This window comes from Gymnoscopelus microlampas (assembly GCF_963454915.1).
Source record: "Gymnoscopelus microlampas genome assembly, chromosome: 9".
Taxonomy (NCBI): Eukaryota; Metazoa; Chordata; class Actinopteri; order Myctophiformes; family Myctophidae; genus Gymnoscopelus; species Gymnoscopelus microlampas.
In genome coordinates, this window is record NC_139946.1 from 40,960,780 (window position 1) to 40,987,878 (window position 27,099).

The window sequence follows — 27,099 nt, forward strand, 5'->3', positions numbered from 1 at the left end:
GTATCCTAAAATACAGTACGGTATATGAATGTGGGAACGCACTGATATGAAGGTCTGGTCAGATAAGGCTAACACAGAGTAAGATAAGTTTGACATGTTTTGAATATAATGTTGGACTTTCGAGTACTTGTAACTGTATTATTAAAATGTGAATGTTTTCACAAAACAATACATGCACACACAACCCTGCTCATACTTATATGATCTCTTTACTTATTTCAGTACATCAGGTCATGATTTGTAAAAAAAAAAAAAAAAAAAATCCAAAAAAACTCCCTACCAAGGTCTGAAACCTAACAGCATATTTAACTTAGTGCCCTATTTTCGCCAAACTTCTTTGCCATTTTTTAAAACTATTTTTAAAGAAATGTTCAAACAGTTAAAAAAGCCAATCTACAAGCTCACAACGTGTCGATGTAGATCGGCTAGTTGAACTATTTGAAAATGTTTGAAAAAGTGGCAAAGAAATTATAGGCAAATATAGGGCCCTTAACCTATTAGAGTATGTCAACATCTGCCGTTTCTCTAATTTACTTAAGTGTGGAAATGCAGGATTGTTAACCTCTTAAACCCAACATACTTTGTTGACCGAGGTCCCCCAGGGGCCTATACTTGGCCCCCTCCGCAGTCTACGACAAATCTCGATGCCGAAAATAGCCGATCTACAAGCTCACATTGTTTGAGAGACACTAGGGTCCATGTGGTTAATCTTTACTGTTCAAACAGGCTTGATTTAGTAGCAGTGCCATAATAAAGGATAGCCTAAAAAGCCTAATTTATACTGTGTGAGCCAGGCCGCGGCTCATGGCTCATGGCTCATAACTATGGCTATTCAACAATAGCAGAACTACAAGCTCATATTGCGGCACCGAGTGCCACGCTATGAGCTTGTAGATCTGCTTTTAAAAAAAAAAAACTTTTAATACATATTTTCTAAAGCGAACATTTGTAACTCAAATCTTTGCCTCTGGGGATTCAACAAATGTCTTCTAAATCCTAAGAGTTATAGCAACTTATGTTGCTATAATCAGTATAGTTCTCAAACATTTTCACCCCCCAGAAGCAAAGATTTGAGTAAAACATTTTTGCTTTAAATATATATTAAAAGATTTGCACAAATTTTCAAGATTTTTCAAAACAATTGCAGATCTACAAGCTCATAGCGCGGCACTCGGTGCCGCGCTATGAGCTTGTAGATCTGCTATTTTTGAATAGCCAAAGTTTAGAATAATAATTAAAGTGGTTACACAGACGCGTTCCCGGTACACCTTTATCATTTTCCAAATAGCAAAGAGCAGCTCTTGGTGACACGACAAGTCTATAGTGATCTTGGCAGGGAGTTCTCCATAATCAGAAGATATCGGATGGCCTGTCCTGCTTCATGACTTTGTGTCCAACTGAGTGGCCGCAAAGGGTTAGAATTCTGATTTTCATCTTCCGACAGACCTGTTTGTTCATGTGGAAATCACAGGGGGTGTCTCTTTGTCCATCTCTAAAACCTCTGCTCCCTCTCCCTCTCTCCTTTCTCAGACAAATCAAAGATAACGACTCTTTGAGGGATGGTCAAATGAAAGAGAGAGCGAGAGAGAGAGTATAGCTGCTGCTATGGTACGTACAGCACTGTTATGTAGTGAGAAATATGGGATATGTGTAGATGCATTAGGGCAGGATGGAGATAGAATAGTGGCCTATTTTATGTCTATGCTGCTCCTTTGGTTGTTACAGAGGCACATGAAGCTAATGCAATGTGCCTGTGTGTGGGTGTGTGTGTGTGTGTGTGTGTGTGTGTGTGTGTGTGTGTGTGTGTGTGTGTGTGTGTGTGTGTGTGTGTGTGTGTGTGTGTGTGTGTGTGTGTGTGTGTGTGTGTGTGTGTGTGTGTGTGTGTGTGTGTGTGTTTTGGTCTGACTCAGGTGGCCTAATCAGTGGCGCTACAAATGTACAGTAGCACACTCTCTGAATTGCAACCATTGCAACCATTGCCTAATGCATCTACACTGATCGTTAGCGTTAATTTAACTCTGAACTTTATTCCATTTAAACACTCTCACAGTTAAATTAACTCTCAGTTATAGTGTACTGTTTAGTTGACCATTGTACTATAATAGGCCTAACTGGTCTACTACAGTTTTCTAGCCATCAGTGAGCCAGTTTGGTCTTCAATCAGTTATTATAGGGGGTAGTCATAGGCTTACTGTTGCCAACGCGTCGCATCGCGGCACGTTGGCATCAGTAGATCTACTATTTTCAAACATGTTAGTATATTTACTTCTCGTACTTTAAGTACATTTTGATAACAATACTTTTGCACTTTTACTCAAGTACATTTTGAATTCCGGACTTTTACTTGTAACAGACTACTTCTACATTGCAGTATTGATACTTTTACTGTAAGTAAAACATTTGAGTACTTTTCCCACCACTGGTAAATCCAACATCGCATTCTAGAGCTATAACGAGAAAGACCTCCCATTCCTTATGTGCTGCTACTGTAGGTCCGACTACACCATTCAGTCGCAGGACAAGCTGAAACTGTTATTAATTCCCATCATTTATCAGATTTGCGATAGCTAGACTAAATTGTAATTTACTCATTCTCAGACTCAGGTTGCATTTATCCCTGATCATCAATCAGTCAGCTGAGTTATGGCAGGTATTTCATTAGCATTCATGGTCAGCTGTCAGCTCTTGACATTGCCTGGCTTGCAATTACTTGATTATTTACCCACAGTGCAATTACATGTTTCATTCAAAGTGTGGTTCTTGGTATATCCCCATGGCATGTCCAGTGGTGGAAAAAGTACTCAAAATATGTTGTTCCAGGGACCCCCAGAAGCAAAGATTTGAGTTAAAAAATGTTCGCTTTAAAACAATATATATTCCAAGATTTGCACACATTTTCACGATTTCTCAAAAATAGCAGATCTACAAGCTCATAGCGCGGCACTCGGTGCCGCGCTATGAGCTTGTAGATCTGCTATTTTTGAATAGACAAAGTGTAAAATAATGCTTTTTAGCTCAAATCAAAAAGTGACACAGATGCGTTCCAGGTCTTAATGGGTTAATTAAGTGAAAGTATCAATACTGCAGTGTAGAAATACTCTGTTACAAGTAAAAGTCTGGTATTCAGAATTTACTTGAGTAAAAGTACAAAAGTATTGGCATCAAAATATACTTAAAGAACCAAAAGTAAAAGATTCCATTTCAAGTTTTCAAACTGTATAAAAATCATTTGAAAATAGCCGATCCACAAGCTCACAATGCGTCGCATCGCCGAAATGTATATAGGGCTGACAATGGTTAATGTATGTTTTGTAATAATAATCAAAATCTACAAAGTAACCAACAAGTTTTAAAATAATTATAGTGGAGTAAAAGTACAATATTTGCCTCTGAGATGTAGTGGTGTAGAAGTAAAACTAAAAGTACTGAAAATTGGAAATACTCCAGTAAAGTAAAAATACCTCAAACATGTACTGAAGTACAGTACTTGAGTAAATGTACTTGGTCACTAGAGAGCAGTGATTGAATTTGGCCGGACTCATTGATACACAGCCTGTGAATTTTAACCAAAGGCTTACTATGTGTATTGGGGAAGGCACAAAGCTCATTGTAGTTCATGAATGTGGGATTGCTTTTCTGTTGTCTATTTATGTTTGAGTTGACTGTTGAGGAGACTCTAAGTACACGAATTCCACTGTCTTCAGTGTTGTCTTAGCTGTATTGTTAAGTGCATGAAACAAATATAAAATCCTTGAAAGCATTACATCCTCTCAGAGGCATACAGCTGGGGTGAGAAGCATTGTGATACACAGTGGTGGAAAAAGTACTCAAATTCTTTACTACCAATACTGCAATATAGAAATACTTTTCAAATAATTGTAGTGGAGTAAAAGTACAATATTTGCCTCTGAGATGTAGTGGAGTAGAAGTAAAAGTATTGGAAATTGAAAATACTCAAGTAAAGTACAAATACCTCAAACTGTACTTAAGTACAGTACGTGAATGTAAGTAAATGTACTTAGTTACTTTCCACCACTGGTGATACATGTGCGACTGTGTTGCAACACAACAGAGAAGTAACCTTTAGGCCTAATGCTGCTGTCAATGAACAACAAAAGGACACAAAATGTCAGTCAGAATACAATAAATGCCTAAATTAATGTGACATTTGAAGAAGCCAATATCTCTCACTTTAAAACTGTCCCCTACGCTTCCTCTTTATTATTTTTTTACATAATCAGATTTGTGTGGATAGTTTTAAAATCATAAACCCAATGTTGTAAAACATGTTTTTTTGTTGATATAGGCTAATGATCATACTGTATGCTTTGGATAATTACGTCCAAACCTCAACAACCTACAGTACGTATGAGCTGTCCCGGCCGAATATGAGGCTTGCATGTAGATTTACTCATTCTATATGCTGGGAAATTTATATCAGGCATTGGCTAGGACTACCGAAAACAAGGTCATGTCGCTTTTTATATGGGTCTTATAAATCTCCAGCCCGAGTGCAGGCAATCAGAAGGTACACAGTATCTTGACTCCATTCCAAAAAAACTTGGAAAACCTAGGTTTAATTACTTAGCGCCTTTTGTGTGTGTGTGTGTGCGTGCTAGTGTGTTTATGGGCGTGTGCATGTGTACATACCAGCAGCTGTACTCGAGTACTTCAGAGATGGAAAACCTGGGAAAAACAGGACAAGCTGGAGAGAAGGACACGCTCAGAGAAAAAGAACCAACTAAGCAAAAAGCAGGCCGCCCAGCAAAACCACTCATAAGGGCCTACATGTTATTTCCTCAGTGTTGTGATGGAAAATAAGATCGATTCCTGCGTATGTTTTTTGTTTTTACAGATATGGTATATATATATTTTTTGTAATAATTCCCTAATAACTGTAACCTACAATCTTTAAAAAAAAAAGGAACAAAATAAAAATCCTCAAAACAAATCCCCAAATCAACTCCTTGTGAGTTCACATCATATGAGACAAACATTTTATTATATTTAAACCTTAACCCATTAAGACCGGGAACGCATCTGTGTGTCATTTTTAGATTTCTTTGGCTATTCAAAAATAGCAGATCTACAAGCTCATAGCGCGGCACCGAGTGCCGCGTTATGAGCTTGTAGATCTGCTATTTTTGAAAAATCGTGAAAATTTGTGGCAAAATCTTGGATTATATATTTTTTAAAGCGAACATTTGCAAAATATTTAGTTCCAGGAACCCCCAGAAGCAAAGATTTGAGTTACAAATGTCCGCCAAAAAAAAGGAAAACATTCAAATATTTGCACAACTTTTCATGATTTAAAAAAAAATTAGCAGATCTACAAGTATATCTGCTATTTTTGAATAGCCAAAGAAATCTAAAAATGACACACAGATGAGTTCCCAGTCTTAAAGAGTTAAATCTCTCTCTCTCTCTCTCTCTCTCTCTCTCTCTCTCTCTCTCTCTCTCTCTCTCTCTCTCTCTCTCTCTCTCTCTCTCTCTCTCTCTCTCTCTCTCTCTCTCTCTCTCTCTCTCTCTCTCTCTCTCTCTCTCTCTCTCTCGCCCAAAAAGCAACCCTCCTGATGACAGATTTTATTTAGATTTCACTCCCTCCATACGGCTTGTCTAGCGCAGTGTTATGCGGGGTAAGAGTAGTCTGTACTCATTATTTTGAATGACTGCACAGTGCCTGTGAGGGAGCCAAGAGGGGCAGGATGTATTCTCACAACAGAGGAGGCTCCACACACACACATATAGGCGTCAGTGATGGGGAAAACAGGGGAGACAAGCATTTCAGCTTACCAAGCAGCATTTCAGTGTGAGCATACAGATTTCTATATCTGAGCACAATAGCCTTATGCCATCCCAGGGTATACCTTTTCTCCGTCTGTTTGAAGAACACCATTTTACCCTGTGGTGACTCCTATACTCTAAGCGACTGGATACGGATGCAGTTTGCTGCGAACTGTGTGTGACACGTTCACACACACTCTTGGCAGACAACCGCAGTATAGCTATAGTGAAGGGAGGTTGCGACGCGGACACTGCATCATGAGGCTTGCTATGTGTAACGTACTTGCTGAGGGAGCCGCACTGACCTAAAGACTTGAGCAACACAGTCATTGTTGCAGACGGTACGCCAGAAGGCACAACCATGTCTTGCATAAGATGTGCGACAGAGGGTGAGTGTGTGGACATGAGGGGTAACCATGCCAATGAATAAGCCCAGTACTTACTAAGACGGTAAAATAATACAGAGAAGAGAATTGATGGTAGAAAAACAGAACGCAACGTAAGGTAAATGGGTCGTTTGTATGTGGAAGGTAAGGATGGTTGACAAATTTGCTTTACCCATAATGCAACGTGGCTCCGATATATGACCCACGGAAGCAGATGACGACATGGTTGGAATCTGAGATTTGACCTATACAGTACCAGCTTTCTCTTTCTCCCTTTACAGCGATTATTCCTTATTTTCCTGTCCTCTACCAGCTGCGAGGTTGCAGGTTCAAAAAGGATAACAGCCTTCCTCTTAATGCGTTCTGTCAGGGCTTTTTGCCTTGTGGTTCTATTAGTCATTTATAGGCATTCATCTTTAAACAGCTCTATTGGAACTTCACGGTATGAAAGGCTAATAAGGGAAAAGAAAACCTTCGTAGCCTAGAGGCCTCCTTTGCCTCCATACTTTCCTGACCTTCAATCTTTCATTCCATGGTTCTTTTGTTTCATAGCCACGGGGCATCCACTGTTTCTTGGAATTGGTCATACAGACAGAGCACCTCCCAATAAAAGAAACTGGGAAAAAAAAAAAAAAAAAACTGAAACTGAAGCAACAGAAATAGTGCAGATAATTACTTCTATACACCAATGTGGTCTTTGACTAGTATAGCAAGAGAGGTGAGAAGGAAAAACAAAACAAAAAAAACAATAGATAGAATAGCAAAGAACATTGATCTCAACTGAAGGTACAATGACTTCCGTTGATACAAGTGTGATGTGATTTTAACCACTATCAAAAAGTAGTACCAACACACAGAGAGTACAAAACTAGTCCTTATATGCCCAGCTCCACTCAAGCTATAATATGTTACGCACAAAATTGTTTACCATAGCCCCAGCCCAACCATTCCTTTGTGACTGTCCCTCAACGCAACAACGACGATCCACCACCTTGAAGTGCATTTCCCGTTATAGTCCTTTGAGGGGTTTGGTATTTCCTGTAAGCCAATCAGGAATTAGTGTTCCCTCCGAGACTATTCCAATAGCGAGGGGGGGAGGAGGGAGGGGGGGGGGGGGGGGGTTGGGGATGAAAATTATTCTTAATAATGACATAATCAGCAGAGCAGCCATCAAGCAGATAAATTGTCATGCGCATCGTGCTAAAAATATCCAGTTATCCGTTGTCCCCCAGCTCTCTATGTTGACAGCACTTGTGTGATGAAGCTGTTAACTGGCAGAAAGCCGGTAGTTGGATTCCCCTCTTCCCTCGGTTCAGCCCTGCTGGCAAATTTGCAGTATTAGACGCCCCCAGAGAAGAGGGCTTAAACAGCATTGGTGCTTAGTGTACAGATCTAAATATGTAAATAGGTTCTATACAATAAAATTGTTCCCAATCGCCCCAAACCCGAAAAAAAAAAGGATCAAAAGTATCTGTGATTTCTTTTTTTTTCATCAAAAAGTCCTCCTTTGTGCATACAGGTATTCTTTTTTTCTTGAAGTATTTCTGTTCTTTCTTTGCTCCTCTCTTGGCCGTTCTTGTCTTATCTTACATAGCCTCAATTTAAGAAGTTAACCGATGCCTGAATTGGTTTGTTTGGCATCTATGCGCTCTCAGCTCCACAAAAGAGTAATCTATAGCCTGATGCCACAGGAAAACAATATGTTTTCTCTCATTTACAAAGCACTCGTCTCTTCCCCGCGCCTCCGAGGCGTGTCAGCTTCTCCGGGCTGCTTCCAGATAACACTGTCAAGCAGTCATTTGTTCCCAAAGGATCCCAAAGGCCATATCTGTCGCATGAAAGAAGAAGTGGTTTACCTTGTTTTGTTGCAATACCGGAACAAAAAAAATTATATATATATATATATATATTCATATTTTAAAAAATCCTCGTCTTGGTGTGTCAGTTTCTTCAACTCCGTATTTGAAAGGTTTTTTTTTATCATCATTTATTTTTGTTTGCTATTTTTGTAATTTTTTCTATCTTTTTTTCTTACAAAAAGAGTAAAACAAAAACATAATTCTTCTTTTTTTTTTTTTTTCTGTCTGGTCCAAGCCCCCCCCACCCCCCCAACAAAAAAAAATCCTTTTTACTATATTTCCTCTGGTATTGACAAGGTGGAGTAGAATCCCAGGGTTAATTCCACATGTGTCTGGGCAGCTCGAAGGCCGGGGCGGCTTTTCAGCTATCCTGTTGTATCAGCGTCTGTTATAGCCTCAAGTCTCTGCCTTTAGCAAACAGTATCAGCTTAAAGCGACAGCCTTTGTCAAAAGAGTCTTGCCTCGGTATATGGGGGGACGGCCGGGGCGGGTCGCTCGTCCATGTTGGTTTGGCTATACCCGGGTGGTGGAGTGTGAGTGCGGGTGCGGATGGGGCAGGGTGTTGTTCTGTTGCCCGCCGCTGTTGGGGAACGTGTTGAAGGGGTGTAGCGAGGTCAGCCCGCCCATGGAGCTGGGGATCATGGTGATGGTGTTCGGCGTCATGAGCGGGATGTCGTCCGGCGAGCGCCGCATGGCCAGGGTGTAGTCCGGCGGGCAGGCAGTCCTCAGCAGCACGTCGTGAGGGTGCTGCATGGAGGGGTCCCCGACGCCTATGCCGCCCCCCACCATCATCCCCCCGCCGCCCCGGCAGACGTCCCGGTCCAGCTCCGAGTGCTGCTTCATCTGCAGGGACATGATCTCCTCCTCCTGCGTGTGCAGGGCCAGGTCGTTGGCCGCGTTGCGCTGCGGGCTGCAGCGCCGGTGCACGTCGTGGCGACGCTTGTCCTTCTTGTAGTAGAGCGCGGCGAAGGCCAGGATGTTGAGGAAGAGGAGCGAGGCGCCCACGGCGATGGTCACCGAGAGCTCGGTGGAGTAGTCCCGCTGGTCCACCAGGTGGGGCTGGTTGTGGCTGTCGTGGGTCTCCGTGGGGAACGGGGTCGGGCTGCTGGGGCGCTTCGTCACCACCTTGGGGGTCTTGGGGGTGCGGTTGGTCGCCTCCGGTGGCGGCACCTATACGACAAGGTTGATAACGTCAGTGGTGGAAAAATAAGTACTCACTTTAAGTAAAAGTATCGATACTGCAATTTAGAAATACTCTGTTACAAGTAAAAGTCCGGATTTCAAAATGTACTGTAAAAGTACAGACGTACCAAAAGTTAAAGTACTTGTTATGCAGAATGTTCCATTTCAAGTTTTCAAATGCATTAAAATATTTTGTAAATAGCAGATCTACAAGCACATAATGCGTCGCGATGCGACGCATTGTGAGCTTGTAGATCAGCTATTTCAAATGGCTGAAATGTATCGGGCCGAAGTGGTTAAAGTATGTTTTGTAATCACAATCAAAATCTACAAAGTAACTAGTAACTAAAGTTATGGAAAATTACAATATTTGCCTCTGAGATGTAACGGAGTGGAAGAAAATATACTGAAAATTGGAAATACTCAAGTAAAGTACAAATACTGTACCTCAAAATTGTACTTAAGTACAGTACGTGAGTACATGTGCTTAGTTACTTTCCACCACTAAATAACATCATATTAATAGTATTATTATATTGGGCGGCCACTTTTTAAGGCATGACACCGATTAAAGACCTGCTGAAATGTTTAATTAGCAACGTAATCCATTCTGGAAAATGTGGACTCACACCTGCTTTCAGATTACTGAGGTTTTGAAATATGCACAATACAATCCAACAGACAATTAGCTTCCTTTGAGCCATATCTTACCATCTCCAAACATTATGAACCGCTGTTTCATGCTGTGCAAAAACCTTCACCAAGTAATTACCCATTCTTAAGGTTAGTTATGTGATACATTTTTACTGTCACTGTAGCAAATTGAATGTATTATTCTAAAAGTTTATCTGTGATCGTAAAATCAAAGTCATGTAAGTATGAAATTGTCTAAGAACCATTATTGGGGAGGTGAATAATGCATGTTTTTTTTAATGATACACGTACTGTATCTTTGGACTGAAAGTTATCTAAGAACGAGGTGGAACTGGAACAAATGGAATTGTTCCCAAAAATGAATGGGCAGAATAGATATTTAGTTTAAAGTTTATGTAATTAAAATGTATTCATAGCAGTTTAATAAGATAATTGTGAGGCATGTTCAGGATCAGTGAGACTACCGTCAATTTAAATTGCTTTGCTATGTGATTACCAGCAAATCAAGCCATACATTCCAGCATCATCTGACTACTTCTCAGACCAAGAACATCTGATAATACTTTAGAAAAATCTCTTATTAGGTGATTTACAGTATTCTCAACCTTGGGGATCGAGAGTCATACTAGCTGTAAAAAGAAAGAAAAAAAATTGTAATGTGATTCAACTTCAGATGGTTTTGATGCAGTTGAGCAGAAATCTTGTATCTCCATATTTCAACTTTTAATGTATTTTTTTTTCTTCTGTGATTTAATTCCCCACTTTGTCGTACTACAGTACAGTGTCACACAAAATAGCCGGATGTGACACGTTGTGAGCTTGTAGATCGGCTGTTTTTGCTTTTTGTTTTTTAAGTGAAAGTGGTCTGTGTGTCTCTGTGTCTGTTTAAGAATGTGACTAAATAATAAATGCACTAGATGCATTGGCACATTTTCTTTTCTTATTTCTCTTTTTTTACATTTCCTGAAAAGTAATGGTTTTGGACATACAAGGTGTCCATCTGACAGCGACGATGTACTACCAACCTTGGTGGTGGTGGGGATGAGCTGTGTGACCTCATTGAGGCTGTGGAGGTGTGGTACCAGCTCCAACCACAGGTTGACCTGAGAGGAGAGGAGAGGAGAGGAGAGGAGAGGAGAGGAGAGGAGAGGAGAGGAGAGGTACAGTAGAGTAATACAATAGTAGAAACAATATTTAATCTAATGAACTGTTAACCACTTAAGGCCTATTCAAAAACATTTTAAAATGCCATGCAATCACAACATGTCGTATACTTGAATTAAACTATAGTTTATCACCGGACATTTATGTGAAGCAATACAATTATTTGGTGTTCTACTTTGTTTACACAGTGCAGTATTGCTTTAGATATACTAACATTATGAGGTAAAATGCAGCACACTTGTCTTATACAAAACAAATGAAACAATGCTGATGGAAATTGTAAGACAATACTACTACAACTATTCTTAATGCACTTAGGCTAATAATACTAATGTTCCATTTAAGTTTTATCGGAATTAGTGTTCAGTTGGTCACATAATGGGATTTTTTTATACTATAATATGATTATTAATAACATATGACACTACAATAAAAGCAATAATTGTTGATGAAACAAACACCAATCTAACACTCCAAAATATTACTGTGTGAGAAGGTAACGGTGTTACAGCCCAAAATATACCCCCGACCAAACTATACCCAGGGTATATTTGTGGCTTTTACACCGGATTGTACCACGTAGAGGGGGGACACGGAGGGAAAATAGGAAATAGCGTTTACTCTGATAAAAGTTAAGGCTTACATACGGATACATATGGAACATTTTCCATAATACCTGGAAGTGGGGGGACAAAAATGGGTCCCCCATGTGTACAACACACATCTTATAATACAATTGGCATGCGCGGTTTGTCCCAAAAAAAGGGTTTGTCCACAAAAAAAAACTGCGCATGTAGGTTTTGCTTTTGCTTAGCATGTTGCAGTTAGGTTTCGCTTTCGGTTTGCATGCTGCAGTTAGGTTTCGCTTTCGGTTTGTGCGTTGCCAAATCATGTGCGAGAAACAAGCACCGGTGTTGCAATGAACATCTACATGCTCCACTGTCTCTGTCTCCGATGTGCGGGCCAGGCTACTAGATGGGAGGGCCGCGTAGCTGCCCGACCTTCTAGTGTTGTACATTACACAAACATTTTACTGTACCTTGTTGGCACGATAGTGCTCCTTGACCCGGGGTTTCAGGCCTATGTGCAGGTAGAGCTGGTCTTTCTGGTTGTAGCGTGTCCATGCTACTTCCTCAAAGCGGTTTGGCTTGGTGTGAATGAACTTGGTGTCCTGGGGCACAGGCTGGTTGGGGTCTCTATATATGCGTAGGAGGAAGATAATGACAGAAGCTTGATGTTGAATTCATACTGCATGGTACAATGGTGCTGTTTGCCAAAAATAACCGATCTGCAAGCTTACAACGCATCGCATCGTGACACCTTAATTGTCTGTGATAGTCTCCTGAGTCAATGGTCTCGTGAGTCATGAGACAATGACTGTTGAACAGGTCTTTGATACTCCATACCATTTGCCTGTAACTGTCTTCACAAATATGTGGGCGGGGCCTATAATATATCATGAATGCAACATCCAATCATAATCAAATTGAAATCGCATGAGGGGCCTCTATTCGAGCACACCTCCAAAACCACTTTCACTTCTGCCCATAGGGGGGGTGCTACAAACGCGAACAGCTGTCGTGCAAACTGTTTCTCCCACAACTTCCTGACGGCCACACCCCACAACTGACTGACACAGCCCTGGGTGGGCAACCCGGCCTGGCGGAGATCTGTGCTCCGAGGAGTGCACTTTCCTAGATTAACTCCGGTGTCACCAGGGTCCTCCAGGGGTCTGTATTTGGCCCCTTCCTTTTTCCCATCTACCCCAAATCTCTTTGCAAAATTTGTCAATCTACAAGCTCAAAAGAAATCGTCCCTGAATATTCGCCTATTTTGGCCTAATGTTCGCCCAGAATCAGTGGTGGAAAAAGTACTCAAATATTTTATTTAAGTAAAAGTATCAATACTGCAATATAGAAATACTCTGTTACAAGTAAAAGTCCGGAATTCAAAATTTACTTGAGTGAAAGTACAAAAGTATTGGTATCAAAATTGACTTAAAGTACCAAAAGTAAAAGTACAAACATATTTGAAAATAGCAGATCTACAAGCCCACAATGCGTCGCGATGCGACGCATTGTGAGCTTGTAGATCGGCTATTTTCAAACAGCCTAGGTATAAAATAGGGCTAAAGTGGTTAATGTATGTTTTATAATATAAACATGTATATCAGAAAAGTAACTAGGAACTAAAAGTTTTCAAATAATTGCAGTGGAGTAAAAGTGCAATATTTGCCTCTGAGATGTAGTGGAGTAGAAGTAAAAGTATTGGAAAAAATGTACTTAAGTACAGTACTAAGTAAATGTAAGTAAATGTACTTTGTTACTTTCCACCACTGCCCAGAATGACATGCCCAGAATAGGGATGCTCGGGTTCATGCGGCTAAAGGGAGCAGATAAAGGTTACTTGTATCATAGAAATGGGAAGCCCAAAACATTACTTTGCATCCCAGACCAGCACAGAGCACATTGGACTCTCTGGGGTTCAGCCTCTTACGCGTAATATACGTGCACAGCAGCAGGAGCTATAGGAGTTATTGAGGCCCATTGAGACCCAGCGAGCGCCACATTGTCTGGAAATCGGCATATGGAGCCAGCCAGACCTCATCAGGAACACGCTTAACCATTCAAAATGGTGGCATAAATCTCCCAGGTGCCCTGCATTCCATGTCAATTTAGGGTTATATATCTGGATCATTAGTGTCTCTCTGTTCCCCTCAGGGCTACTGGGCAGTGCATAGAGAGCCGATGTCCCCCCATTATGCTCGGTAAAAAACAATTACCGCCGTGGCTATATGCTAAAAGGCAACGTGAGGCGGCGAGGGAGGGGGGGATTTTAATTTTGGCAGATCGCGAATGTAACTCTTCATGGCTAATGCCATTAACTGCCACAAAAAAGACCTGAAGCCGATTCTACGAATGTCTTCTAAATCCCGACCCCTGAAAAAACGTATGTTTCTATATCAGTGGTGCTCAAACTTTTTCATGTCAAGGACCCCCAATATTATATCTATTTGGCCACCGAACCCCATCACAAAATATGTTGTTCCAGGGACCCCCAGAAGCAAAGATTTGAGTTACAAATGTTCGCTTTAAAAATATATATTCCAAGATGTGCACACATTTTTGCGATTTTTCAAAAATAGCAGATCTACAAGCTCATAGCGCGGCACTCGGTGCCGCGCTATGAGCTTGTATATCTGCTATTTTTGAATAGCCAAAGTGTAAAATAAATAATGCTTTTCAGCTCAAATAAAAAAGATGCGTCCCAGGTCTTAATGGGTTAATTAAAACATTTCTTTCATGACAGGTGAAGTGTATCTGCATTGACTAGCAGTCATGCTGTGTAAGGCCCCACCAAACACACTGTACAACCACTATGGGTAAAATTCACCACTCTTGGTTATTAAATGCAGATTAATTCTGAGCAACCACCATTGCAAGTGCAATTACCAAATGGTACACTGTACAGTGCGTGAGTAATCGACTGGTGATAAATTACCGCTAATATAGTAATTGCGGAGCAGTTACTCACGGAATCGGTTATAATAATCCAGCCGTCTCGTCATTCACAGCCACTGTATTATGCATATTATGTATATGAGTGCATTTTGACAATAGAAGTGCTCCATAGCAAAATCTATGGGAGGGTGTGGGGGGTGCGGGGGGGTTTGCGCCTAACCCTAGATAATGATAGAATTTTCAAACCAAACCAACTATATTCTGTGGCATTATTATTTCCTAACCAGAAAGGTGCTTATTTTTCCACAAAATCTCACTGCACGTTGTCATCACCAACTTTTCCGTTTTAAAGATTTTGTGTCTGTCGAGATGTTTTATCTGTCGAGATGGCATGACAGGCTTGAGTACTCCTGCTCTGGTTATTAGCAAATAGTAGAGAATTGTTGGATGGATACACAGTCAAAATATATAGTTTTTCATATCATATTGTTTGTACACACTGGAGATGTGACTGTGTGAATGAATGTGTTCTGGTCGTTCCATCTCACCCCGTCTTGGCGAAGTTGGTCCAGTACGTCATGACCACGGCGCTGAGCATCACGTCGTTCTTGGAGAAGTTACAGGGAAACAACTCGGTGGGGCCGATCATCGGCAGGCCGAACACGTACGGGATCTCATCCCCATGCGCTGCATCCGCCCACGGCGGCACCTATAACGATCAGCAACAGGAATCAAATCACAATCACCTTGTTTTGACGATACGGGTAAAAAAGAACAGGGGGCTGTTTCTGCCACGACTTTTATCATGTCAAAGACACACAAACACAAACACAGGGACATGAAAGAAACAACGTCTTGTATTTTTCAAGAATGTGAAGCGGAACGGATGTATATGCCGTATATATCTTTTATTGTTTCATGACATTTCTGCTTCGTTATATGGTGTATTAACCCATTCAATCCGGTGATGCATCTCTGTCATTTTAGATTTCTTTGGCTATTCAAAAATAGCAGATATACAAGCTCATAGCGCGGCACTTGGTGCCGTGCTATGAGCTTGTATATCTGCTATTCTTTAGAAATTGTGAACATTTGTGCAAATCTTTATTATTTGTTTTTTAAAGCGAACATTTTTTAACTCAAATCTTTGTTTTCTGGGGGATTCTTCTAAATGGACCCCCAAAATGATATGTATTTGGTCGCGGACCCCCATCTCAAAATATGTTGTTCCAAGGACCCCCCAGAGGCAAAGATTTTAGTTTGAATATATATTATATTCAAAGCTTTGCACACGTTTTCACGATTTTTCAAAAATAGCAGATCTACAAGCTCATAGCGCGGCACTCGGTGCCGCGCTATGAGCTTGTAGATCTGCGATTTTTGAATAGCCAAAGAAATCTTACAATGACAGAGATGCGTTCCTGGTCTTAATGGGTTAAGGGAAGAGGTATAGAGAAAATAGGACAGGAAGATAAGGGGATGACATGCGATTAAGGCTGTGAACTTGATGTGAAGTTCACAGTATGCGATTTGAAGTTCACAGTATGCACCGCACCCTGTTGCTAATGCCCCAAAGCAAAGACTTCAGAATGTCACATGCAACATGTCATTAGAGGTTAAAATGATGTATTGTTGCTTCAACTAATTATACTGAGAGAAAGTGGGCGCCCAGACTTTGAATTTCTCTCCAGTCGCAGGTGCTAGTTTTATAGTCTGTAATTACATTAACTGCACTTTAATTACATGTACGAGACAAGTATGAACAATACAATCAATTAACATAATTTCCTGATATTAATACTGAGATGTGCTTTACAAGTAGAGCCTCATCTAGGCGGCTCTACTGCGTAGCAGCACTGTGTCTCTATTTAAAACAAAGAGGCAGCTGTCATCACAAAGCATTACTCAGAGGGCCAATCCATTAAGCTGCAAGTGGAACGCAGGTCAGCGATTTTCTTTTCTGTCTAATCAAACTCTACTCATCATAAAAGGCAGCTTGCAATCTAATGCATTATATAGAGAGCGTGTCCCACCCACCTGTGTTGTTTTCGTCGACTAAAACTATGACGAAGAATGTTCGTCGACTACCTTTTTTCACTGATGAAAATGAAATAAAAACAAAAAAAAACTAAGCTATGATGACTAAAACTAGACTAAATATATTGACAATTTCGTCAACAAATAAAAACTAGACTAAAATGTTAGTGAGAGACGAGTGGAGAAGAGATCCAGTAGAACTAAAAGACAAGTCATTTCATGTTTGGTTGCGCTCGGGTGTTGCATTCTGACAAGAGCAGATCTACAAGCTCACAACGCGTCGCAGTTGTGAGCTTGTAGATCTGCTATTTTCAGCATGTGTTAAAGTGTAAAATCAGCCATTACGACGCCATGAAGGCACCGCCAAAATACATTTTAATCGACTAAATCAACTGTAGATTTAGTCGACTAGAATCTTATGATATTTAGTCGCCTAAAACTAGACAAAAACTAAAAACATTTCAGATGACTAAAATATGACTAAAACTAAACAGATTTTTATTCAAAAGGCTTTGACTAAAACTAAATAAAAATGTGCTGTCAAAATCAACACTGCCACCCACCTGTTCCGTCTGACAGTGGTGGTAGAAGGCGTAGAAGTACGTCGGAGACCCGAAGCTGGAGTGCAGGTCCGCCGTGGCGACCGCCGGCGCCACCCACTGGTGGTCGGTGAACAGCGCCAGCAGGGTCTTCCGGCGAGTCTCCGGGTTGTGCCGGTCCGCCCAGTCGGTGTACATGAACTTGATGGTCTCCCGGAGGATGTCCTTGCCCTCCGGGTAGCCGTACAGGTCGTCCACGAAGCTGGACACGGCGTAGTCGAAGTCGTTGGCCTGCACGCCGTTCTCGTTGTCCACGATCAGCTCCACGAACTTCAGGCCCTCGCCCTGGTTCACGCCCAGCATGATGTCGTAGTTGAGGAACTCGCCTGTGAGAAGGTGTAAGCGTGAAGACAGACAGATGTGTGAGTGAGGGAGACAGAGCAGGGCAGAGCAAGGGAGAGGAATTAGATACAAAAAAGAGTTACAGAGGAAGATATATACTTTTTTTAACAGTTCACAAAATAAACACTTTGAATAAGGACTGAGCTGGTGTATGAAAGATGAATAGGGAAGCAAAACCTGAGTTACATATTCCAAACTTACTTACAACTTACAACCATACACCAAACAGCGCCACAGATCTAACGATCAAACATAATGTGTTATCACCCTTACCGAGGCTACTTAGTTATCATTATCATTTTGATATGGCACACTTTTTGATTGTCTTCTTGCTTTAATCTATACCCATTGTGTCCTATGTGCACCACTGCTTCTTTTTTTTAAAGATATTTTTGGGAGCTTTCTCTGCATTGATAGAGATAGTAGACTGACAGGAAATGGGGAGAGAGAGATGGGGAGTGAGTCCAAGTGACACGCAGCAAAGGTCGTCGGGATAGGGACTCGAACCCACGACACGCTGTCAGGCTGGCATTGCAGCCTAGGGTGCCTGGACCGCCACGCTACGGCCCAGGCGTGCACCTCCGCTTTGACCACAATATAAATGTCCTGGGGGCAAACAAATTCTAGGCTTGTCTTCTAAGAGTCCATGAATCTATACCGTATTTTCCAATCATTAGATTAAAAAATATATAAATTAGTCAACCCAAATACTGTAGTAATTTAAGTAACTGAATTAGAAAAGTAATTTGTATTGCACCTTGCTCCATAAGAATCTGAGGGTCATCTGGTATGACGTCCCCATCGATGACGGGTCCAAAGGCGATGTGGTAGCGCGCCGGCTGGATGTCCTGGTCCACCAGCTCCTTGTAGTGTTTCTTTTGAAGACACTCCACCAGCTCCACCGTGTCCTGCAGGTTACAGCCCACTTTGAGGGCCAACATGCGCGCGTACTTTGCCGGCTGGAAACTGACCGCCCAGCTCGATAAGGCTGAGCCGCTCTGGGCTATGGCCCGTTGGAATAGACCTATAGAGTTAAGAGAAAGAGAGGAAGGCGGATCACGGAAGAGTCGCAGAGTTGATTGAAAAGAGTGGGATAGATTCATTATTAATCCGGGAACGCATACTGTGTCATTTTAGATTTCTTTGGCTATTCAAAAATAGCAGATATACAAGCTCATAGCATCGCACAGAGTGCCGTGCTATCAAAAAATCATGAAAATGTGTGTGAATCTTTGAATATATATACACTTTTAACTCAAATCTTTGCTTCTGGGGGTCCCTGGAACAAAATATTTTGAGATGGGGGGCTAAATACATATCATTTAGGGGGTCGTTGACATGAAAAAGTTGCGTTTTAATATAAAATACCGATGTTTTACCGGTGTTGCACTGAATGGCATTTTGTTACTCTGAATGACTCTGACTCTGACACTACAGCCCACAAATATTGATTAAATGTGATGTATTCAACAAGAACGATAATGATTCCATGAACTATTATTACTAGCAGCAATAATATTTCCCTTTAGCTATTTTAAGCAATACCTCTGTGTAAATTAAGCATGCATATTTCGAACATCTTATCCTGTTATTATGCATAGTTTTTACAACTGAAAAATAGGTAAAATAAAAAGAATAGTGTTGTTAGTAAAACATAGTTCATAGGGCCATAATTGTTATGGCTGAAGGAATCACATTAAATCAGTATTTATGGGCTGTAGTGATATGTGTCATCATAATGGATAGTGGTTTTGCAAAGAAAATAAAACTTTGAAAGTTTGACATCACTGGACATTGAGCTTTCACCTCATGTCTCACACACGCACGCACGCACGCACGCACGCACGCACGCACGCACGCACACACACACACACACACACACACACACACACACACACACACACACACACACACACACACACACACACACACACACACACACACACACACACACACACACACACACACACACAAAATGAGACAGGGAAAGTGGAGATGAACGAGAAGAATGTAAGTGAAGAACGGTTCTCTGTTACCAAGGCAACCCAGGACCTGCCTTGCTTATGGCGTCTTACAATAGTGTGTGATACCATGCCATTTCAGTTTGAAGGATTCCATCTGATGAAATTAGCTCTTCAAGTCACCGTCAGGTCAGTGGGTTTGGATCAAAAACTTTTTAATTTTAAACTTCAAAATGCCCAGAGACTGTCTTTTCTTTATCAGACACTTTGTCTTTGATCATCTTGATGCCGTTTTAATATATTTAATTGGCTACATTGTAAGCAGATTATTTAACACAGTGTTTAGTGCAGTGGTTCTCAATCTTTTTCACGTCGAGGACCCTCAAATGAATATGAATTTGGCCGCAGACCCCCATCTGAAAATATTTCGTGCCAGGGACCCCCATATAAGATTTGTGTTAAGTTTTCAAAAAGTATATGCTTTTTCAAGCTCACAGCGCTCTGTTATTGCTACTATTTTCAAATAGTCTAGTACAGTATAAAAGGGTATAAATGGTTAAACCAATGTTGATGCTATATCAACTAATTTAGCTGGGGACACCTTGGAACCCCCTCAAGGACCCGTGGTGGTCCCCAGACCCCACTTTGAGAACCACTGGTTTAGTGTACATACCGTAGAATAGAATCTGGAGTTGTTTAATTTCAAAAGTAACACAGCGACCTAAATCAGTTTTTCTCAAACTATTCCATGTCAAGGACCCCCAAATTGATATATATATTTGACCGCGGACCACCCCATCTGAAAATATTTTGTGCCAGCGACCCCAAGAAGAGAAGAGTTGTGTTACAAACATTTCAACAATATTCAATAATTAAACAAATAGAAAAAAAACAGATATAATAGCAGATATACTGAACAACATCTTGTACATCAGCAATTTTTGAATAGCCAAAGTATATCATATTACTATATTAAAGGACACCACCAAAGGACACCTGGGACCCCACTTTTAAGAACCACTGCTCTAAATGCCAAAATGTACTAATAACGTGCTTACTTATATATTATTTATATTTATACATTGCACACCTTTATTCCCCCCTAAACACAGTGAGATGCACACAAATACATAGCCAATGCTTCAACTTTGCATTTCATTTCCTCGCGCACTGTACCTTTAGTGGAATTGCTCCAGCGGTTGCCCTCGGAGTAGTGGGAGAGAGTGAGGAGGTTGACGCAGGACGCTCCGGCCCCCGAGCCAAACACGGTGATGCGTAGCGGGTCGCCGCCGAAGGCAGCGATGTTCTCGCTGGTCCAACGCAGGGCCTGGATCAGGTCCAGCAGGCCGTAGTTCCCCTTGGCTGCCTGGTCGCCCGTACTCAGGAACCCTGCAGGAGAAAAGACATGACAGTGTGCTGTTATTATACTGTATGTTATGCAGGTTCCCTGGAAAACAGAGTCAAAACATTCAGAGACGATAAGGACGCACTGACAGGGATTCCTAGAAAACTGACAGGGTACCTGGTTGTACGATAAAAAGCCACTACAGTCACAACAGAAGAGATTATAAATAAAGACGAGAAGAAGGGCAGACGAACCAGTGGTGGTTTTTACTTAAGTAAAAGTATCAATACTGCAATGTAGAGATACTCTGTTACAAGTAAAAGTCCTGAATTAAAAAATGCACTCAAGTAAAAGTACAAAAGTATTGCTATCAAAATATACTTAAAGTACAAAAGTAAAAGTACTCATTATGCAGTGTGTCCACATTTTCAAACGTATAAAATGTCTAAAAGTCTTTTGAAAATAGCAGAAAATAGCCGATCTTGTAGATCGGCTATTTTCAAATGGCCAAAATGTATATACGGTTGAAGTGGTTAATGTATGTTTTGTAATAATAATCAAATTAATTAGTAACTAAAGTCTTCAAATAATTGTAGTGGAGTAAAAGTGCAACATTTGCCTCTGAGATGTAGTGGAGTAGAAGTAAGAGTAGTGAACATTGGAAATCCTCCAGTAAAGTAAAAAATACCTCAAAATTGAGGTATACCACTGAGACGAACAGGTGGGACTTGGTTAGCCATTCCGCGGTATAAACCAGAGTGTTTATTTAAAACTCAGGGACCCGACGGGCCATTACACTCTCTACAGCGTTTAGAATTGACACTCAGGATTTCGCCGTGTGGGCAGCAGCAGGTAAATTGAATGAGTGGCGTACCGTTCCATCCCTTTTCTTAACAAGTTCCAACGAGGTGCCCTTCTGCGAGGCACTTAACCCTCTAACTGCTCTGTGAAGCCGCTCTGCCGGGCCAACAAACAGCACATAGATGGCCGGCTTCCAGGTGAGAATAGTGTTTAACTATGAATATTATGTAGCTGGGCAAAAAAAAAACCTGTTCACTGTACAGACGGGAAAAAAAAGAGCCCAGTGTGCTTGGTCAGCATATTAAGGCTAGACAACAGAAGAGAGTAGTAGGACACGAAAAAAAAAAAAAAAAGATTTAATGAGAGGGAAAAAGTAATAAAGAATACATGTAAGAAAATGTGGGGGTTGAAGATAGGAGAGGACAGAGAAGAGACAAAGGCGGCGATGTAATTATGCAAAGAGGGGGTAAACACCAAGTCATCAATTATGCTCTGTTCCAGATTAATTCATTTAGGGCTGGAGCCACGGTTAAGCAACGCTAACTCCTTCTTCTTGAAGGGTAGTTCAGAATGTTGACCAATGTTGTCATTGCGCTGGCACTAAAAAAGCACAAGGGTAATTACATCTAATTTATGTCTTTCTGCGTTTGCCCTGCTTTGGATAGGGAGTTTGACATGATCATTTTTTTCTCTCTTCCGTGCTGCGTGTGTGCGCACTGCAGACCTATACGTCTGTGTAGGACAATGTGTCACCGTGGGGTAACTCTTTCCTTAATTACACTTTAATTACAGGTACCATCTGTAATTATGGGGTGCAGGTGACGCTGTGTTAACCCACGTGAACCCCAGCGTCCCTATTATGGGCATGTCATAATAGGCGAATATTCAGTGAAGACACAGAATTAAGTGCACATTCGGCAAAAAAATAAGCTCATAACACGTTTTTGCTATTTGAAGCGCAACAAAGTTTTAAGTGGCAAAACAAATTTGCTTATTTTGCCTTGATTTGATTTGATTAGATTGTATTAAGGATCCCCATTAACTGGTGCCATAGCAACCAGCTAGTCTTCCTGTGGTCCACAAAAACATACAAAAAAATATGCACAGTTGCAATTACAAAATCATTAAATGTCAGTACTCAACACACAATACATAATGAAAACTAACAAATAAGATAGCTGAAATTACATGTGAGCAAAGAAACAGAAAACAACAAGAACAAACAAAGATACTTTACAGTGTTAAATACAATTTAAGATTATTTAAACAAGTTAATTCACTGTAAATGCAGCAGAGGTTTCGAGGCATGTTTATTCCAAAGAGTCAATGACCTAAAAAATAAAATATCTCCTTAATTAAAGCGTTGTTTTTTTGGACCAGGTAATTTAAGCTGCCCATTACTGTGTCTGGAACCTCTAGTGGCACCTAGATAAGGTAGCCTTGAACCCTAAAACTAACCCAACCAATAAATAACTACAACCAACATGAAGGTCAGATTAATGATGGGCCTCATGTCGACAACAAAACAAATGTGACACAATCACAATTTGAAGCATCGCTCTCAGCGGCAATATTTAAAATGTCACCACAAGCTCATTGATCAAAATGTTCCCACTGCGCTCTACTACTTGGCCATGACAAGACAGAAACAATAATGAATTGCATTTTTATAGCGCCACAGACAGAGGGCGCTGTGGTTACCAACATGCTTTGAAGCATCTTTCGATGGAGAAGGTATACTGTATGAGTCTTTCTGATACAGCACATACAATATACATCATGATTATGTGCTTTGTTTTAGGGACCAGCACTGATTGGTGGCTGGTCTGAGGTGCACAGCAGCCATAATATCACTTCATTCACAGATGTCACCAATGATACTAATGAAGGCTCTGTTCCATTTAGTGTAGAACAGTGGTTCCCAGGTCTATCAATTTCCACGACTCCCATAACTCTGAGAGTGTACAAATGGAACCGGGTCCATTTGGTTCCATTTGTACACTCTCAGATTTACACACCCGTAAGGGCCCATTTGGAACCCTGGCCTTAAGGAACCATGATTTGACCCACATTTTAGTCCCACTGGTGTAGCAGTGTTTCCAGTGAGCCAACATGCATAATATCAGCACCCTGACTCTGTTTGACCAGAATGGAACAGAGCCTTCATTAGTATCATTGGTAACACCTGTGAATGTCTTTACAATATGGCTACTGTGTGCATAGAGCCTATCTAACTATATAAATGGCGAGCGACTTCCGCACCCTAGGTGCGACACCCCACAGCTCTGTTATCGAATAAACAACGCACCGCCAGACCACATGTCGCCAACTGACTCGCCACCGCGGCCGCGCTGAATTTACGCGTCGCGTAGGGGACCTCTCATTGCTCACTACACCTTTTCCACCGCGCAACATAATTAATTCTACTCACCAAATGTCGGACAAAACGGAAGGGGAGGCAGCTTCGTACCGTTTACCGTGCACACCACCGACACCGCACGGCGACGGGTTTCGCCGAAACAACACGAGCGGCCGCCATTGCACTCTGCCCATGTCCTCCACAACAGCACACACACAGCTCCTTTGCTTCAACCCCCCCCCCCCCCCTTCTTACGTACCTCCTTTGTTCCACCCAGGCCGTTACTTTCACTTCACTCATGTCTCGATCACAATATGTCCGTCCTTCACGTGCCATGTTCATCCCAAACACAAAAACAAACAGCCACAGCACAGCACGCTGCCCACGGTAATCTGGTAAACAAACCTGGCTAGGTTCATGACACCACAGGACTCGACAGTGATGTCATCATTATGCAACCCGGAAGTACAAATACCAAGGATAGGTCAGTGATGTCAGTCGGGTTGCCAAGTTTGCTGCCAGGTTTTAAAAAACAAGCGACAGAAACAAGCAAACCGTGCATGAAAAAAAAAAAAACTGCCGAAGGGGTCCGCCATGTTCCAGGGGGGTCCCCGGGGGTCCCAACACTCACAGGGGTCGGCGGACCACCAGGGGGTCCGCGGACCACCAAAGTAACAATCACTATTAACATTTTTTCCAAATTTTTTTTTTTTTTTTCTTTTCCTTTTTGGACACTTTTACTCCGGCGATTTGGGTACCCCAATATACACGCACCCACGCTGGGCCCCGTGCGCGGCTGGGGTTGAGGGGGGCGTAGCCCCCCGAAACTCTAGTTGCTTATAAGGAGTATTGTGTTTGTCCTATGCCTCATTCTGAAGAAGACCTTGTGTCGAAATGTCAATCTACAAATAAAGCCTTGACTGGGAGCTTTTTGCAAAGTTACAATGTCCAGACTTCTTTAAAAAAAAAAAAATCTTAATCCACAGGGAAGCCATCCAAGGGAAGTGCCAGTTTTATTGTTTTCTATTATTTTAGGGACCACCCATGTTGTGGCTCAAGGTGCAAATATTTCCCAGTATTTAGCTAGAAATGTCCTATTATGTTGAGTGTACTGTAGTGTAGATAATTATGTCTGGGAAATATATCTGAAAAGTGAAGATCGGTGGGTACACAACTACTTCATATTTCACTTTTTGGCTTTTGATCTTCCTGTCTGATGAATCTACTTTTCAGCCCCGTCTTGTGCATAAAGTTGGCAGTAGCTAACGAGGCATATTTATCCATTTTACAAGCAAAAACCAACCAGCCTGGTTGTTTAATAATTTGCTGCAATAAAACAGGAGTTATTACCCCATAGAGCCACTTAAAGAAACGGATATGCTAAATATAATATGGAGAGCAGCATTTTTTGGAGACATATCTTAATCTACAGCTCACATAATGCATAATGGCAGAGTGATGAAAGGCGAGAGCAGAGATAGAGAACATGGTCTGTCGAGGCAGAGCTTAAAAAGCACAGCTGCTATAATTTATTCAGGGCACAACGTTTGTTATTTTAACCCATGTTAGTTTCAGATGAATTCAGTACAGACGATTCTTTAGACCTTGATCTCTCGATTTATATAACATGATATCTATTATAGAAACCAGTAACGATCAAACCAAGTCAGTCATTTCATGGTTCATCAAAAACGTCACCTCCGAAGCAGTGACCATTTTCCGCTACATCACGTAAAAGCTGCAATCCTCCACTCGCATTCAAACATCCATCAGTGACCTAAATGTGTACCCCTCTCAACTAGGAGAAATCCCCACTTGTGCCAGTGGAGATATTGCACTTATGTGCTTCAGGCATTACTAATTAAGTGTAACCAGTAAGATGAGGGTGGCCTACCCAACTGTATTAACATTTAATCTACCATACTGGTTGGTAAAAATAAAGTTTTATTCATTTATTCACTTCATTCTCTCACACTTCTGTCTTTCTGTCACTCTCTCTCTCTACCTCGCACGCACGCACGCACGCACGCACGCACGCACGCACGCACGCACGCACGCACACACACACACACACACACACACACACACACACACACACACACACACACACACACACACACACACACACACACACACACACACACACACACACACACACACACACACACCTAACAGTCAATTGAAATAGGATAACAGGTTCATATAGCATGGCATAATACTTCCACTCCTCGATGACACACACTTTAATTCACATGAAGAGTATACAAAACCTATAGACCATTTAAAGTAAATAGAGAGGGTCAGTATATATATATATATATATATATATATGCCCATGGCACACTGCTGCTAACTGCCTCTCTTTTCCCTTTACCTTCATCCAAGTGTTCCCTCCTATACCCCATCTTCATTTATTACCCTCTCTCTCTCCCTCCTTCCCTCTTATCCTCTCTCCATCCCTCTGTGCCTTTGTCCAATTAGACCTCTCTGGTACAGAAGATCAATGCCGTTGCTACTGTATAAGGAGCCCGGTACCACTGAGATATAAACGTATTTCTGACAAGGGGTCCAACTATACCCACAGGACAAGTCTGTTCTGTGGAGCAATTTCTTAGTCCCCGTCGCCTTCTCTCTCTCTCTCCCTCTCTCTGATTTCCATGCTAAAAGCTCCATTACCTGCAGCAATCATCCAGGGAGTGCTACCCACGCCCCCTTATTGCCCCCCCCCCCCTCACATTTCCTTCTCTTCTGTCCTCTTTTATGTTCTTATTCCCTCTGTCCCCACACTTTCTCTAAATGGAAGTGCTCATTACAGGGCCCAGCATTGTCACTCAACATGGGGGCCCATTTCCACAGGGATGCTCTGAACGCTAACGTACAAAGAAGAGAGAGGCCCTGCATTAAGGCAAAAGGCTGTGTGTGTAATGCATTTTTACTCAATGCACCACGACCCATCTGTGTAATGATTTAACAGATATGGAAGTTTAACCACTTAAAACCCATTAGGACCTGAGGCCGATTCTCAGGTCCTAATGGGACCTGAGAAGTAACTGGAGAAGTGTTGAGAGAACGGCTAATTTTGAAAAAGAAAAAATCATGCATAATGGCTGTCACAAGCCCAAAATAGGAACGCCAGGTTGAAAGTCGTTAAGCAGTGTTTTCAGC

The 27,099-nt window shown here is 41.5% G+C and overlaps 1 protein-coding gene across 2 annotated transcripts in view; it reads right to left on the bottom strand.

Annotated features, from left to right (window-relative positions):
* Positions 1–8,542: 8,542 nt before the first annotated feature.
* nlgn1 (neuroligin 1) overlaps positions 8,543–27,099 on the bottom strand; it is a gene marked incomplete at its 3' end in the record, with an annotated part of 373,866 nt that continues 355,309 nt past the window's right edge. Inside the window, exons 3-9 of one of the 2 annotated variants that reach the window (XM_084067845.1) lie at positions 20,633–20,818; positions 18,226–18,492; positions 17,091–17,452; positions 15,039–15,199; positions 12,069–12,225; positions 10,891–10,968; positions 8,543–9,199 (exon numbers count right to left, since the gene is read on the bottom strand). In XM_084067845.1, coding sequence (XP_083923971.1) covers positions 8,543–9,199; positions 10,891–10,968; positions 12,069–12,225; positions 15,039–15,199; positions 17,091–17,452; positions 18,226–18,492; positions 20,633–20,818 — 1,868 coding nt within the window. Of the gene's footprint in view, positions 9,200–10,890; positions 10,969–12,068; positions 12,226–15,038; positions 15,200–17,090; positions 17,453–18,225; positions 18,493–20,605; positions 20,819–27,099 lie in introns of both variants that reach the window. The other variant, XM_084067844.1, reaches the window with a different exon arrangement.